The 15,487-nt window shown below is 42.4% G+C and overlaps 1 protein-coding gene across 1 annotated transcript; it reads left to right on the top strand.

Moving 5' to 3' along the window:
• Nucleotides 1-269: 269 nt before the first annotated feature.
• On the top strand, nucleotides 270-1,214 carry LOC121495664 (olfactory receptor 13C7-like). The gene has a single exon (XM_041763490.1). The coding sequence runs from the start codon at nucleotides 270-272 to the stop codon at nucleotides 1,212-1,214; it is 945 nt and encodes a 314-aa protein (XP_041619424.1).
• The last annotated feature ends 14,273 nt before the right edge of the window (nucleotides 1,215-15,487 follow it).

Genomic DNA, 15,487 nt, shown 5'->3' with positions numbered 1-15,487 from the left:
CAGATGTTTTATGTAGTTGTCTAGTTGTTTCTTTTTGCCATATGCAGGAAAATTAGTCCAAATTAACTCTTGATTCTTACTGGAAGCAGAAGTTAAATATTATTCTCTACAATATTTTTCATAGATTCCTATAGAGATGATCAAATCATCAGAGTTCTTCTCCAGTTGCTCAGCAGGGTGGGGATTTTTGCCCTGCTGCCCAGGCACTTTCGGAGTCAGAGAATGTTGAAATTGCAGAGAGTTCCTACAGAGGACAGAGCAGACGCACCATGGACAGGTCCAATCATACCTCTCCTGTGATGGGCTTTATTCTCCTGGGCCTCTCAGCCCACCCGAAACTGGAGAAAACCTTTTTTGTGCTCATCCTCGTGATGTACCTCATAATCCTGTTGGGCAACGGGGTCCTCATCCTGGTGACCATCCTTGATTCCCACCTGCACACACCCATGTACTTCTTCCTGGGGAACCTCTCCTTCCTGGACATCTGCTACACAACCTCTTCAGTCCCCCTTATTCTTAACAGCTTCCTGATCCCCAGGAAAACCATACCCTTCTCAGCCTGTGTCATGCAGATGTTTCTCTCCTTTGCCATGGGAGCCACAGAGTGTGTGCTTCTGGGCATGATGGCATTTGATCGCTATGTGGCCATCTGTAACCCGCTTAGGTACCCTGTGGTCATGAGCAAGGCTGCCTATGTGCCCATGGCTGCCAGCTCCTGGGCAGCTGGTATCACCAACTCTGTAGTCCAGACATCCCAGGCTATGAGGCTTCCCTTCTGTGGGGACAATGTCATCAATCACTTCACCTGTGAGATCCTGGCTGTGCTGAAGTTGGCCTGTGCTGACATTTCTATCAACGTGATTAGCATGGTTGTGGCTAATGTGATCTTCCTGGGGGTCCCAGTTGTGTTCATTTTTGTCTCCTATGTGTTCATCATTGCTACCATCCTGAGGATCCCCTCAGCTGAGGGGAGGAGAAAGGCCTTCTCCACCTGCTCTGCCCACCTCACCGTAGTGGTTGTCTTCTATGGGACCATCCTCTTCATGTATGGGAAGCCCAAATCCAAGGACCCCCAGGGGGCAGACAAGCAGGACATTTCAGACAAGCTCACCTCCCTCTTTTATGGGGTGGTGACCCCCATGCTCAACCCCATCATCTACAGCCTGAGGAACAAGGACGTGAAGGCTGCTATGAAGAACCTGGTATGTCAATAATACCTAAGTGAGTGACTATCAAAGATTTCCAGACTGCCAGAATGCAAGCGCTCCAAACTCCTCACTGTACTCGTGGGGAAATGGTAATGTAAAGTAGAGAAGGGAGTTTCCTAAGGTCCATGTTGTAGACCATGTGACTAAGACTAAAAAGTAAACTGGTTCTCTGTCTATCCACCCATCCATTGTTCCATAGTTAATGGAAGCTTTGTCTATGCACCTAGAACAAAAGAGCCTTCACATTGCCAGAAATGTTGACTGGTTGTTGGCTTTGTGCACAACCACAGTGACATCATATCACAGCTATTTTATGCTAGCAAAATCCTAGATTCTCTGCCACTGGAAGCTGGTGCATGTCTGTGAATCCTCATTGGTATGTTCAAAATTAAGAGGCAACACACTGATAGCACTGTGGCAAGAATTCACCTTTAAGTCTTAATACCAGGAAGAGAGAACTCTTACCTTGAGTGTGGAACTCTTTGATGAAGCACAGAGAGATATTTGCACTCTCTTCTGCATACCCCAGCTCCAATCATGCACTGATACAGTTCTGCATGGCTGGGAGGCAGCAGCTCTCAATCTCTTGTTCCCCACACAAACTACATGACTCACAGCATCAAACACTCCCATGGGGGTGCCCAGACAATAAGGAAGTCCAAAAATGTTTTGGAGAAAGCAAAAGGTTATAATAATCCTCAATTGCACAGCTATCATCAACCATTAGTAAGAGTTGGCACAGGTGTGTGGTATGATGGGGGGGCTGCAGGTTTGGACTCTCGGGTAGCAGCCATAATCACCTGGAGGTTGAAGGTCATACTGTGTGAGAGACATTTCACTGAACAATTGAGAGAATTCCACTCAACCTGGTTTGAGAATATTGTGGATTTATCCAGAAGTAGGGCCAATATCAGGCAAAGTTCATCAGGCTCTAGTTTCTTTGCTCTGAGATTCTGTTGACTCTTTACTCTTCCAAGTATCAGGTTTGTTCTCAGGCTGACTCTTCTCATGGTCACAAGATGGCTGTTGTAGACCTGGACCTGCAGTTTCCCCATTCACTCATGGGATAGAAACCACTGGTTCCTACAACCAGAAAACAAGTGTCCTGAGGTTTGCTCTGACTGTACTGATTGATCAATGCAAACTGCAAACCAATCACAGTGGCAGGTGAGATGATTATGCGGGTTGGCTTGGACCAACAGGACCCTCCTCTGAAACATAAAGTGGGGTCAGTCTAACCTGTCTATAGCTGCTATACAGAAGAAAATCTGGAGTCACTAAGAAAGTGGTAGAGGGGCAATGGACCCTAGAAGGGCAGCCAACAAATGTCCACCATTTTCTGGGCCCTAGTTGAGGTTTCCTGACTCTGGGAAATCCCTAGGAGGATAGCATACCTCTTTTCTTTTTTTAAGATTATATTTTCTTTTTTATCTGAAAGAGAGTGTGTGTAAACAGGGGGAGGAGCAGAGGGAAGGCAGACCCAGGGAGAGTCTGGGGCTATCTGTTGCTGTCTCTGTATTTTCCTTTGTTTCATGATCTCCAATTCACCTGACTCACTGTGTTAACAGCATGCTTAGGCAAATCTCACTATCAGGGAATAAGAGGGATGGAGTTGAGCTTTATTACAGCCCTTTGCTCCTTCACTCCATTTAAGACATTTTCCTCAGAGTCTAGGAATACCAATGTTCTGGCTCCTCAGCCTTCTACTAAAACTTCTGCTCATGAATTCTAGGTGATTTCCGTAATCAACCCAAATGAATTCTTGGGGGGGGGGGGAATGAGAAAAAAATAACTTGAGCCTACACAAGTAAATTTTTGTTCTTATAACTAAAAGAGCAAAACTAGACAGATTGGAAGTTCACATAGGAGTCAGTGACTCACAGCTGGTACTGGCTGCAGACTCCATAACCATTAAGATTCCCAGGGGATCCTTTGAGGACCAGGGCTGGTTCTGTTTGCTCCCAATTAAGACTGATGCTTTGTTCCCCTGGGGGTTAAGGCCAGGAACCTGAGGTGTTGTGAAAAGTCCATTAGTATTCCAAATTGAATTATTACAACAGCTGCCTCTGGCACTTTCCAGGAAAACAAGAGAGCAGTTCAAAGAGCAACTGGGTGGGGGAGAATAGGGAGTAGACATGCCATGCGACCTGCTCAGGTCAACACAGACTAGGGCTAAGCCATCCTGCCACGTCCTTCCAGAGGTACTGTGAGCCCAGGCCAGGGAGCCAGAGACCTGCCTTCCAATTCTGCTGCTAATGCCATTTGCCACTGTTGAGTTTCTTTCCCTCTCTGACTCTTATTAATTTCTTTGTGAAATGAGAGTGTATCCCCCATCTTTCTCCATAAGCAATGCATGAGAAAACACCTAGGGAGAGCCCAGAGGGGAGGAACTCATGTCTCACACCCACAACCTGTTACTCCGTGATTAGAGGGTTCTTCCGGGTTCTCCCCCTCCACGGTTTATGAGCTATGGCTCCAAATTGCTAATGCCACTTCCAGTAGATTTGAAGGAGCTGTGGGCGGCTGATTTTCAACACTACCTGTGCCCGCTGCAAACCTGCCATCTGGTGGACATTTCTGCAAGCTTCCAAGAGCAGTGCTGATGCCGCTTCTTTTTTAAATTTCAGTTTGCCAACATACAGCATAATACCCAGTGCTCATCACATCACATGCCGTCCTTATGCCCATCACCCAGTTACCCCCTCCCCCCACCTCCCTCCCCTTCAGCAACCCTCAGTTTGTTTCTCAGAGTTAAAAGTCTCTCATGTTTTTTCTTCCTCTCTAATTTTTCCCCAGTTTCCCCTGCCTCCCTTACGGTCCCTTATAAATGGGAGATATTCATCCTTTCTGATGGCTGAGTAATATTCCATCATTCCACTGTACATATATACACCACATCTTCTTTATGGAAAGCAGTGCTTCTTGAATCCGAATGTGCTCAAGAGTCAGGTGGGGATGCTATGAAAATGCAGATTTGGATTTAGTGAGTCTGAAGTGGGACCTGAGTCTCTACATTTCTGACAGGTTCTGAGGGGATGCTTCTGTGCTGCTCTGCAGGCCACACTTTGAACAGCAAGCCCTGAAAGACTTGGGACCAGGACTGAGGGACTGAGGAAGAGGCAGGGAAGCAACTTCCGCGTGTCCTGCAGAGGACACATGCCAAGTCCTATGGCATCAGCCATCCGATCTGGTCTCTCTAAGTTCCAAGACAGCAGTTTGCCCTGCGACCTTGCTTCTCTATGCATCTAAAGATTGTTGATGTATCAGTTTGTTTAGCTTTTTACTTATCAGTAGAGTGTTGACTACCAAGCTTCTTACATGTTAGACCAAGAACTAGCCATTCCCGCTTCAAATAGCTCCAAAGTGCAGTCAAGTGCAAATATAAAATGTGGTCAGGAGGCACCTGGGTGGCTCCATCAGTTAAATGTTTGCCTTATGCTCACATCATGATCCCAGGGGTCCTGGGATCAAGAGATCAAGCCAGAGCCCTTGTTGGGCATCCCTGCTCAGGGGGGAGCCTACTTCTTTCTCTGTCCCTCCTTCCTGCTCGAGCTCTCGAGCTCTCAAATAAGTAAATAAATAAATAAATAAATAAATAAGAAATCTTTTTTTCTTTTTAAAAGATTTTATTTATCCATTTATGAGAGACACAGAGAGAGAGAGGCACAGAGGGAGAAGCAGGCTCCATACAAGGAGCCTGAGACGGGACTCGATCCCAGGTCTCCGGGAGCACGCCCTGGGCCGACGGCAGAGCTAAACCGCCGAGCCATCCGGGCTGCCCATAAATAAGAAATCTTAAAAAAATAAAATAAAATGTGGTCAGGTGCAGAATAAGAGGCATAATTATAGCAGAGAAAGAGATACACGTCAAATTTTTCAGAAAACACAATTATTATACTTCTAAACATTAACCAGAAAGCTATTAGTAGTAATATGAGTTCAGAAAAGTTAAGGAGATAGAAATAACTTCTCAAAAGTCAATTGTATTCCTACATACCATCAATATAGAAAAGGAAAAAAAAGCAGGAATAATGTACTCTTTACAGTGGTAACAAGTATCCAATAATTGGAAACAAACATAATTCCAGACATGATAAAGAAAAAAATTGTAAGAGTGTTTCGGGAGTACAAGGGAAGGCAGAGCTGTTGACCAGGAATCACTCTCAGGAGAAGGAGGGAAGAAGAAATACAATAAAAAATAACCTTAATTTCTAGAGTAGAAGCTCTCAAATTGTATCAAACAAAAGACCCTGTTTACACATTTTTTTTTTTTAAATTTATGATAGTCACACACAGAGAGAGGAAGAGACATAGGCAAAGGGAGGAACAGGCTCCATGCACCGGGACCCCGACGTGGGACTCGATCCCAGGTCTCCAGGATCATGCCCTGGGCCAAAGGCAGGTGCTAAACCGCTGCACCACCCAGGGATCCCAGAAGACCCTCTTTAATATGGGCTCTATGTCTGAATATTTCAATTTCTTTATGTCAGAGCTGAGGTAAGGCCCATAGGAAAGCTGGGCTTAGGGCTCAGAAACATAGTTATTTAGTCTTTTTAAATCCCTCCAAGATTCCACAGAGCTACATAAGTTGCTAGTGAAGAGCAACTGAACAATACAAAGATCTTTTCAAGGGAACAATGTTAGATTCTTCCTGCCAGATTTGAACTTACTACAAGGTAGCAATTACTGAAGTACATATTATTGCTTTGTAAAGTTTTATAAAATCAGTGGTATCAGAGGCATTTGAAAATTCCAACTGTAAGAATGAAATACATATATGTCAGGTCAAAATTCACAGTGTGAAGAAAAAGATCACTTCTTAATAGTGGGAAGTCACAACTTAGAATTGAATGAAGGTTGCCTCTGATATGCATGTCACACCATAATTTGCCATACACTTCCAATGGATTGGAATTAAACATAAAATACCATTGTGATTACAAAAAGCTAAAAAAGAATGGAATAACATATTTATTCCAGCTGCGGAGAGGGTGTGATTCATTATTTTGGAAGAGAGAAGGTATCAGGATTAAAATAGACAAGTTCAAACATACATTCTAAAAACTCCTGAATAACAAAGTCTCATCAAACAAGTATCAAACGACTGCCAGATGGAAGTTTGTCAGACTCCACAAGTATTTCTTTAAAATATATATATATCCAAATAACTTTTAATAGGTAGTAAAACAATGGGCACATGCAAACTTGTGATTTTTTAAATTATTTTTTTTTTAAATTTTAAAGGCTTTATTCATTTATTCATGAGAGATACACAGAGAGAAAGAAGAGAGAGACATGGGACTCAATCCCGGGACTCCAGGATCACGCCCTGGGCCGAAGGCAGGAGCCAAACGGCTGAGCCACACAGGGATCCCCTGATTTTTTTTTTTTTACACACTGGGAGCCACTCTCACATTAGCATGCATGCCATTGAGTTGACTTCTTTTTATATAGACCTCAGAATAAATCCTTTCCTGCCATCTCTGTGCATTTATTTTATCTTCTTTAAATGTGTCCTTGATTAGTAAAAGTGTAGTTCTGCACTGATCTTTTCTTTAATCTAGGCTGATGCACATCCGCTCTTGCATATATAATTGTACCAGGGAGTACACATAAGCACTGTTCTCAATTAAGTGTTGGGCAAGCCTCAGAATCATCTGCTTGGTGCATGTTCTCATCATGGTGTCATAACCGATTGCGCAATAAGAAATGAACATGTAACTGGTCACACAGTAAAAATGCCACATTATAAATTGTATTGGGATTAACCATAAATTTGGGGTGCTACTTCTCTGGCTACATTTATGATAAGGAATTGAGCAGTTATCCAATCTTCTAGGTGAACCACTATTTTTTTCTGATTTTTAATGTCAAACTAGCATTTTTTAAATTAATAAACTTTGTCTTTCAGAGCAGTTGCAAAAGTGGGCAGAAAGTACAGAGAGTTCCCATACACCCCCATCTCCACACTACCATCTCCCTCATTATCAGCATCCCCCACCAGAGAGATTATCTTTGTTACAACTAATGAACCTACACTAACACATCATCACCCAGAGTCTATAACTTATTTTAGGATTTACTCTTAGTGTTGTACAGTCTGTGGATTTGGACAAATGTATAATGACATGTGTTTGGCACTATAGTTTTATACAAAATCACGTTACTGCCCTAAAAAGCCTCTTTGCTCTGCCTCTTCACCCCTCCATCCCCATTAATCTCAAGAAACCCCTTATCTTTCTACTTTTCCAGAATGGCATATAGTTGGAATCATACAGTATACAGCCTTTTCAGATTGGTTTCTTTCACTTAAAAACATACTTTTAAATTTCCTCTATGTCTTTTCATAGCTTGATAGCTCATTTCTTTGTAGTGCTGAACCATATCCTACAGTCTGAATGTACTAAATAAATGTTTATTTATCCACTATCTACTGAAGGGCATCTTGGTTGCTTCCAAGTTTTGGCAATTATGAATAAAGCTGCTATAAACATCCATGTGCAAATTTTGGTATGGACATACATTTTCCCAAATCAATATAGAAACAAAAAGTTCTCAGTATTTCTTCTTCAAGGTACTATCTTAATTTAAATAAAGGGTAGTTTGAGGCTGCAAGTGAGCTCTTTCAAAAACCATGACCCTTTGCAAATTACTCATCTATGTGAATGAGAATTTTCTCTACAGGCAACCAAAACAAAATACTGAAATAAATTGAAGTCTGAAACTGATGTGAAGGCAATTATCATCCATAATTCCAGATTTCAAGTTTTGTGTTCATCAAAATCTCATTATCTTTGAATTCTCATTCATTACCTTTGAACCAAGTAATTGTTATAAACTTAAACTTATAAAAGAAATGTAACAATAAAACTAGCTTTCCTTCCTCTGTTTTACATAGCAGAAGTCTACAAGATTTTGTTGAAAAAAAGATTCTACTGCTAAAAAATAAAAATAATATTCTTTGAAAATTACTGGAATACACAGGCAAAGAGAGTAGAGAATGGGGGCATTCTCACAGTCTTGTGTTTTATTTTTTATTTAAATTCTAGCCAATGAACATACAGTGCAATATTGGTTTCAGGTGTAGAATTAAGTGATTCAGATAGACTGTAGTGATTTATCACTTTATACAACACCCAGTGCTCATCACAAGTGCCCTCCATAAAAACCATCATCCAGCTAGCCCATCCCCTGCCTACCTCCCTCCATCAACCCTCAGTTTGTTCTCTATTGTTAAGAGTCTCTTATGGTTTGTTTATGCTCTCCTGTTTTTCTTTTTCCACCTTCCCTTATGTTAATCTGTTTTGTCTCTTAACTTTCTCATGAGTGAAATCATATGGTATTTGTCTTTCTCTGATTGCCTTATCCACTTAGAATATTACCCTCTAGCTCTGTCCATGTCATTGCAATGGCAAGATTTCTTTTTTTTTTTTTCTTTTTCTTTCTTTTTTTTTTTTTGATGGCTGAGTAATATTCTTTCATTTGCCCATTAATCTGTCAATGGACATTTGGACTTTCTCCATAGTTTGGCAGTTTCATGTCTTTAGAGGACTCATCAAGCCTAGCAGGTATTTTACCAGCATCACAGATTGAGGGTTACCATGCAGAATTTTTTTTTTTAGATTTTATATATTTATTCATAGAGACAGAGACACACAGAGAGAGAGAGAGAGAGGCAGAGACACAGGCAGAGGGATAAGCAGGCTCCATGCAGGAAGCCCGACACGGGACTCTATCCCAGGTCTCCTGGATCACACCCTGGATTGAAGATGGGGCTAAACCACCGAGCCACCCAGCCTGGGCCTGTCCCCCGTGCTGAATTTTATACCGTGTCGGTATTGGGTGCTTTGGGGTGGGGCTTGGCTTCTCTTCTTCCTGTGAGATCTCAGTACAGGGGCCAATGGGAAGGTCATATGCACAGATTCTGCTTGAAGGCACAGGGATCACCTTTGTTCTACAAAGCCATACTCCTAGTTATTAAATTACCAGTGAACATGATAACCGTTAGAAAGCATTTTCTCTGGCTGGACAGTTGCTTCTAAGCAATAACTTCTAGAAGGGCTGATGGACAGTTAGTTGTCTCTGCAAGTCCCCTTCCTGCTAAGCTACTAAAACTTTTTATTTTTATTAAAGATTAAATTCAAGGGTGCCTAGGTGCCTCAGTCACTTAATTAAGCATCTGCCTTCAGCTCAGGTCATGATCCCAGGGTCCTGTCAGGTTTCCTCCTCAGTGGGGAGTCTTCTTCCTCAACCTTAGCTGTCCCCCCCCCCCCCCCCCCCCCCGCTGCCGCCCCGTGCTCTCTGGTTTTCTTTCTCTCTGTCAAATAAGTAAATAAAATCTTTAAAAAAGAAAAGATTAACTTCAGAAATCTACTATGCATAAATTCCCGAAAACAAAATATAGAGTCCTAGCTAATTAAAATCAGCAAAACCTGCCATGTTCTTTTTTTTTTTTTTTAAGATTTTATTTATTTATTCATGAGCGAGAGGGGAGAGAGAGAGAGAGAGAGGCAAACACAGGCAGAGGGAGAAGCAGGCTCCATGCAGGGAGCCCGACGTGGGCTGGGTCTTCAGGACCAGGCCCTGGGTTGAAGGTGGCGCTAAACCACTGAGCCACCTGGGCTGCCCTAACCTGCCATGTTCTTAATCAAAAAGTTTTTCTCCTCTAGACACCAAAGAGAAATTTGGAACTATATAAATGAATGAAGAGCATCAGAAATGCTTAACATGTGGGTAAATATAATAGACATTATTTCTTGTTTTATAATCCCTCGTTTAAATAATTGGCTATTTAAAGCAAAATAATAGTGTGTGGAAGCAAGATATATGACAACATTAGCACAAAAGATAAGAAGGGGAAAATGGAATCATACTGTTGTCACGTTCTTACATTTTACATGAAGTGATAATTATTATTCGAAGATAGGCTGTAATAAGTTAAAATGTATACTATAAACCCCATAGCACCTACTGAAAAATAAAATAAAGGATAATAGAGGTAAGCCAATAGAGAAGGTAAAATGAAATCACACAAAAAAAAAAAATGCTCCACTCTATTATTTCAAAAGAACGTAGGAAAAGAGAAAAAGTGGGAAAATGGAAATGGAGCAAATAGAAAACAAATAGCAAGACAGTAGATTTAAACTCAGCCATATCAATAAGTATATTAAATCTCAATGACCATCTAGGGGGTATTATGCTAAGCGAAATAAGTCAGAGAAAGATAAATACAATATGATTTCACTCACATGTGGAATTTAAGAAACAAAACAGATGAACATAGGGGAAAGGAAGGAAAAAGAAAATAAAAACAGGGAGGCAAAATGTAAGAGACTCTTAACTGTAGGAAACAAACTGAGGATTGCTGGAGGGAGGAGGAGGGGGAGGGTAACTGGGTGATGGGGCATTAAGGAGGGCAGGTGATGTAATGAGCACCCAGTGACAGGACAAAATAATTTTATAAGTGCCATACTGACCTCTAAGTGTTAACCTTTCTTTGGAATGAAAGATAATTACAACAATGCTGTAGAACTATATAAGCCCCAAAGTGAACCTCATGTATAATTTTAAGTTTTCTAACAGCCTTACTAAAAAAGAGTTAAAAAGAATTGTGGCGGCTACATGTCTTCATACATTTGTCAAAACCCATAAAATGTATAAATTACACCAAGAATGAACCCTAGTGTAAATTATGGACTTGGGGTGATAATGTCAGTGTAGGTTCACTGATTGTAACAAATGTGCCCCTCAGTGCAGGATGTTGATAGTGGAAGAGCCTGTGCCTGTGTGGAGGTGGGGGTGGGATATGGGAAATCTCTATACTTTCTGTTCAATTTTGCTGCAAACCGAAAACTGCTCAAAAAATAAATAAATAAATAAGCTCTGTTTAAAACAAAACAAACAAACAAACAAAAAAACCTCACACACAAAAAGCAACTCCAAAAATGAATAAAAAGACAAGTGAAATTCATTTTAATAATGTTTTATATTCTTATTTTCATACTAAGTCTTTAAATTCTGGTGTTAGCACATTTCAATTTGGACTTGCTGTATCTCCAGTACTCAAGAGCCACATGTGGCTAGTGGCTATCATATTAGATAGTATAACTGGAGAGTTTTGGCTCTTCTCCCCTGGGGTGGAGGTAGGAAGTAAGGTGGAAAGTAAATCCAACCAGTCAGTTTTGTGACCCAAGTTAAAGATTGTCCATATCTTTCATTATAATTCTACAGTGTTTAACATAATTCACTGTCAAGCACTGTATTAGACAGTTTACCTATTTATTTATTTATTTTTAAATTTTTAAAAAAAATTATTCATAAGAGACACACAGAGAGAAGCAGAAACATGGTCAGAGGGAGAAGCAGGCTCCCTGCGGGGAGCCCAATGCAAGACTCAATCCCAGGACCCCGGGATCATACCCTGAGCTAAAGACAGATGCTGAACCACTGTGCCACCCAGGTGCCCCTGTGTTAGACATTTATTTTTTTTTTGTTAGATATTTTAAGTATAGTATCTTCCTTCATCTTCTCAAGAAGTCCAAGATAAACATAAAGGAACATAAACAGAGAAGTTAAATGACTTTGCCCAAGGTCACAAGTCTAGTTAACAAAATGAACTATTAATACGATTAAGAGCTAGTTAGTGCAGTTTGGACTCAGATGTGTGTTTAGCCAATGCTCTACGCTGCATCACGTTTCTGCTGTCTCACGGGAAACCTGCTTATGGTGGTCTGATCAAAGGGAAACAGGAAATTAGCTATTGTCTCCATCAAAATACAGTAAGATAACCCCAAAATGGATGTGCTATTTGTTAGTGTGACTGAATGAACATGACTGAGGCTGTGTCAGATCACTTGCCTCAATGGGCAATCATCAGTAGTTTCCAGATCCTATCTGCTCAATATAGTCCACCCATAGGAGGGTTATTGAGCCAGATAGTATTTTTTTATTTTTAATTTTTTTAAATTTATTTTTGATAGTCACGGAGAGAGAGAGAGAGAGAGGCAGAGACATAGGCAGAGGGAGAAGCAGGCTCCATGCACCGGGAGTCCGACGTGGGATTCGATCCGGGGTCTCCAGGATCATGCCCTGGGCCAAAGGCAGGCGCCAAACCCCTGCGCCACCCAGGGATCCCTATTGAGCCAGATAGTAGGCCAGAAAATGCTTGGCCAAGAAGGACCTCGATGTCCCTATTCTTGACTTCCTCCAGGATATAGTGACTGGTCAGCCGTCTTTTGGCGTGGGAGGATCTCAAGCAGCTTCTATTTGGTGGCTCATCATCACAACTCAGATTTTAGCCATTTTTTAAAACATGTCTGTCTCATATATAAATCTCAGTAGCAGAAAAACTGTCTCTCCTGCCAGGTCTCCTCAACTTCACTACTATAACTACACGGATTTATTCGTCCAGAGCAACTTTGCTGTCATATCTCATAATAATTACCTGGAAATAAAGTCATTTCTGATTCTATAGCTAAGAGATCTCCAAGTATTCACGCATTCTCTTTGTGCATCAGACTCCAAGTGTCACCTCTGTGAGTCAACAGGAGTGCAGCCAACCACTCCTGTTATTGGGGGCTTATGTGGAGTGCAACTGACCAGTCCTTTATCCTCCTCCTTCTTCAGCTTCTCTTCCAGAGTCAATGATTTCCGATGGGGTGGGTGGATAGTCTTTCCTTTACAAATCGTTATGAGTTGAACTGAGGGTCCCTGCCTCCCCCATATTCATATGTTGAAGTCATAAAATCCAGTATCTCAGAATGCGACCCCATTTAGAAACAGGGATTATTGTAAATGTTATTAAGATGAGGTCATACTGCAGTAGGGTGTGCCCCTAAGTCAACATGACTAGGGTCCTTATAAAAAGGATAAATTTATGACCTAGCGGTTTAGTGCCACCTGCAGCCCGGGGGTGTGATCCTGGAGACCCGGGATTGAGTCCCAAGTCGGGCACCTTGCATGGAGCCTGCATCTCCCTCTGCCTGTGTCTCTGCCTCTCTCTCTCTCTGTGTGTGTGTCTCTCATGAATAAATAAAATCTTTTTTTTTAAAAAAAAGGATAAATTTGGACACAGACACACATACAAGGAGAATTCCATGTAAAAGTGAAGGCAAAGATCAAGGTGATGTGTCTACTAGCCCAGGAGTTCCAAAGACTGCCAGTAACACAGCAGAAGCTAGGAGAGAGGCATGAGTCAGATTCTCCCTCACAGTTCCCAAAAGAAACCGACCCTGCCAACACTTTGATCTCAGGCTTCTAGCTTCAAGAACACTCTGAGACAATAAATTACTGTTGCTTAAGCCACCCAGTTTGTGGTACTCCGTTAGGGCAGCCTAGGAACCCAATGGTCTAATGAACCATCTGCATGGCTTATAACTATCAGTCTACCAATTGAATTACCTTGGGAGTGGTATCTATTACCTGTATGATCCCATTTTTCCATACGGAAACCTGTTTACAGGCCTCTCTATGACATTTTCTAAGGTGCACAGAGTTAAGGAGACCAACTGTCCTCTTTTGCCTGGGACTAAGAAGTTTCTGGAACATGAGACTTTCTGTTTTAAAATCAGGACAGGGCAGCCCCGGTGGCTCAGCGGTTTAGCGCTGCCTGGAGTCCAGGGCGTGATCCTGGAGACCCGGGATCAAGTCGCAGGGGATCAAATCGCACGTCAGGCTCCCTACATGGTGCCTGCTTCCCCCTCTGCCTGTGTCTCTGCCTCTCTCTCTCTCTGTGTCTCTCATAAATAAATAAAAATCTTAAAAAAGAATAAAATCAGGACAGTCCCAATCAAAGCAAGATGTGTTGGTCACCTAACACAAAGCCCACTTCTTGCTCAGATCCTTCCAGGGCACAGTCGGGCCCAGAGCAACCATCTTAGTTCCCTCAGCTGAGTGGATTACCATAGGAACTGGGGAATTTTGTGCAGAGGATATATATATTGTGACAGAGGGGTGAAAGCACCACAGAGGTCCAGAACTAAAGGTGAGAGGTTCCGAAAGAATAGTGGCAGAAGTTCAGGGAGGGTGTGGGGATGAAGCTGGAAAAGGTGATTGGGTCCAATTGCTAAGAAGCTCTGACCCCATGTTAAATGATTGTACATCATTCTGTCTGAAGAAAACAGGTGGCCCCTCAGACTTCGAAGCAAGAGAGCTGTCATCAGAGCAGATGTTTTAGAAAGATTATCATAATTTATATTTTCCTTTTGTAAGCTTAAAAGAGAGACTAGAGGAACCTAAAATACATATAAACTAACTTCAATATATGGACTTTGGAACTTGAAAAACTGTAAAAGGAAATTATGAGATAATAGGGGAAATGTAAACACTTACTGGATGTTTAATAACATTAAGGGATTTTACATTTGTAGCTGTGATTATACTTTTTTTAAAAAAGGGGTAGGAGTGCCTGGGTCCTTCAAGCATCTGCCTTCTGCTCAGGTCATGATCTCAGGGTCCTGGGAGCCCCTGATCTGTAGGGAATCTGCTTATCCCTCTGCCCCTCCCCCTGCTCCTGCTCTCTCTCTCCCAAGTAAAATCTTTAAAAATGTGAAAGAGGGGAAAACAAGGTTTTAGTTCAGGAACGGAGAGAAAGGGAGAGAGGTGCTTTGGTAACAGCGGCCCCTTTCAAACATTCCCCACAACAGCTGTGGGGGCAAGGGGTGGGGTGAGGACTCACCTCCAAATTACCTCTTAAACAAAATCTAAGCCTGACATTCAAGGCTCTCCATATCTAGGTACACAGCCATTCCAATACCTACCTTGTCCCAATAGGAATTAAGTACTTAACTGTACATCAAAGACACATAGAGGCTACATATGCCAGAGAGTTTTGGTGATGAATCTGTCCCTCGTGTGAGGCAGCGTCTGGGCAGAAAGGATATTAAAAGGCTCACTGAGGGTAAAGAGGAATGAAAGGGAGAGGTCCCTTTGGTTCAGTCTTGGACTAAGCTCTAGTTCTCAGGACAACTTGCGGTGTGGGTCTCCTTGGGCAGGTGGGTCTCCTCTTTGAGCCTCAATCATCCCAGCTGCAAGGCTCGGGAGGTGGTAGAGGTGTTGCAAGGGCCCTTCCAGCTCTGACACCTCCTGACCCTGCACGTAAGGAACACTGGCTGCGGGACTCCCCTGCAGAAGCCGACACACAGCTGGGCCTTAACAAAGAGCCGGGGTCTCGGGAATGTTCCCGCCCCCCTGCAGGTTTTGGAAACGCCCCGAGGCCGAGGGGGGAGGGGCTTGAGAGCGTCGCAGCCAATCACGAAGGGGCCAGGCCGCCGGGGCGGGGC

Source organism: Vulpes lagopus, chromosome 7 (genome assembly GCF_018345385.1).
Source record: "Vulpes lagopus strain Blue_001 chromosome 7, ASM1834538v1, whole genome shotgun sequence".
Lineage (NCBI taxonomy): Eukaryota > Metazoa > Chordata > Mammalia > Carnivora > Canidae > Vulpes > Vulpes lagopus.
This window is presented reverse-complemented; position numbering and strand designations above follow the sequence as displayed.

Excerpts from the sequence above, each read along its gene's own strand:
- LOC121495664 (XM_041763490.1), top strand. The coding sequence starts at position 270 with ATGGACAGGTCCAATCATACCTCTCCTGTGATGGGCTTTATTCTCCTG.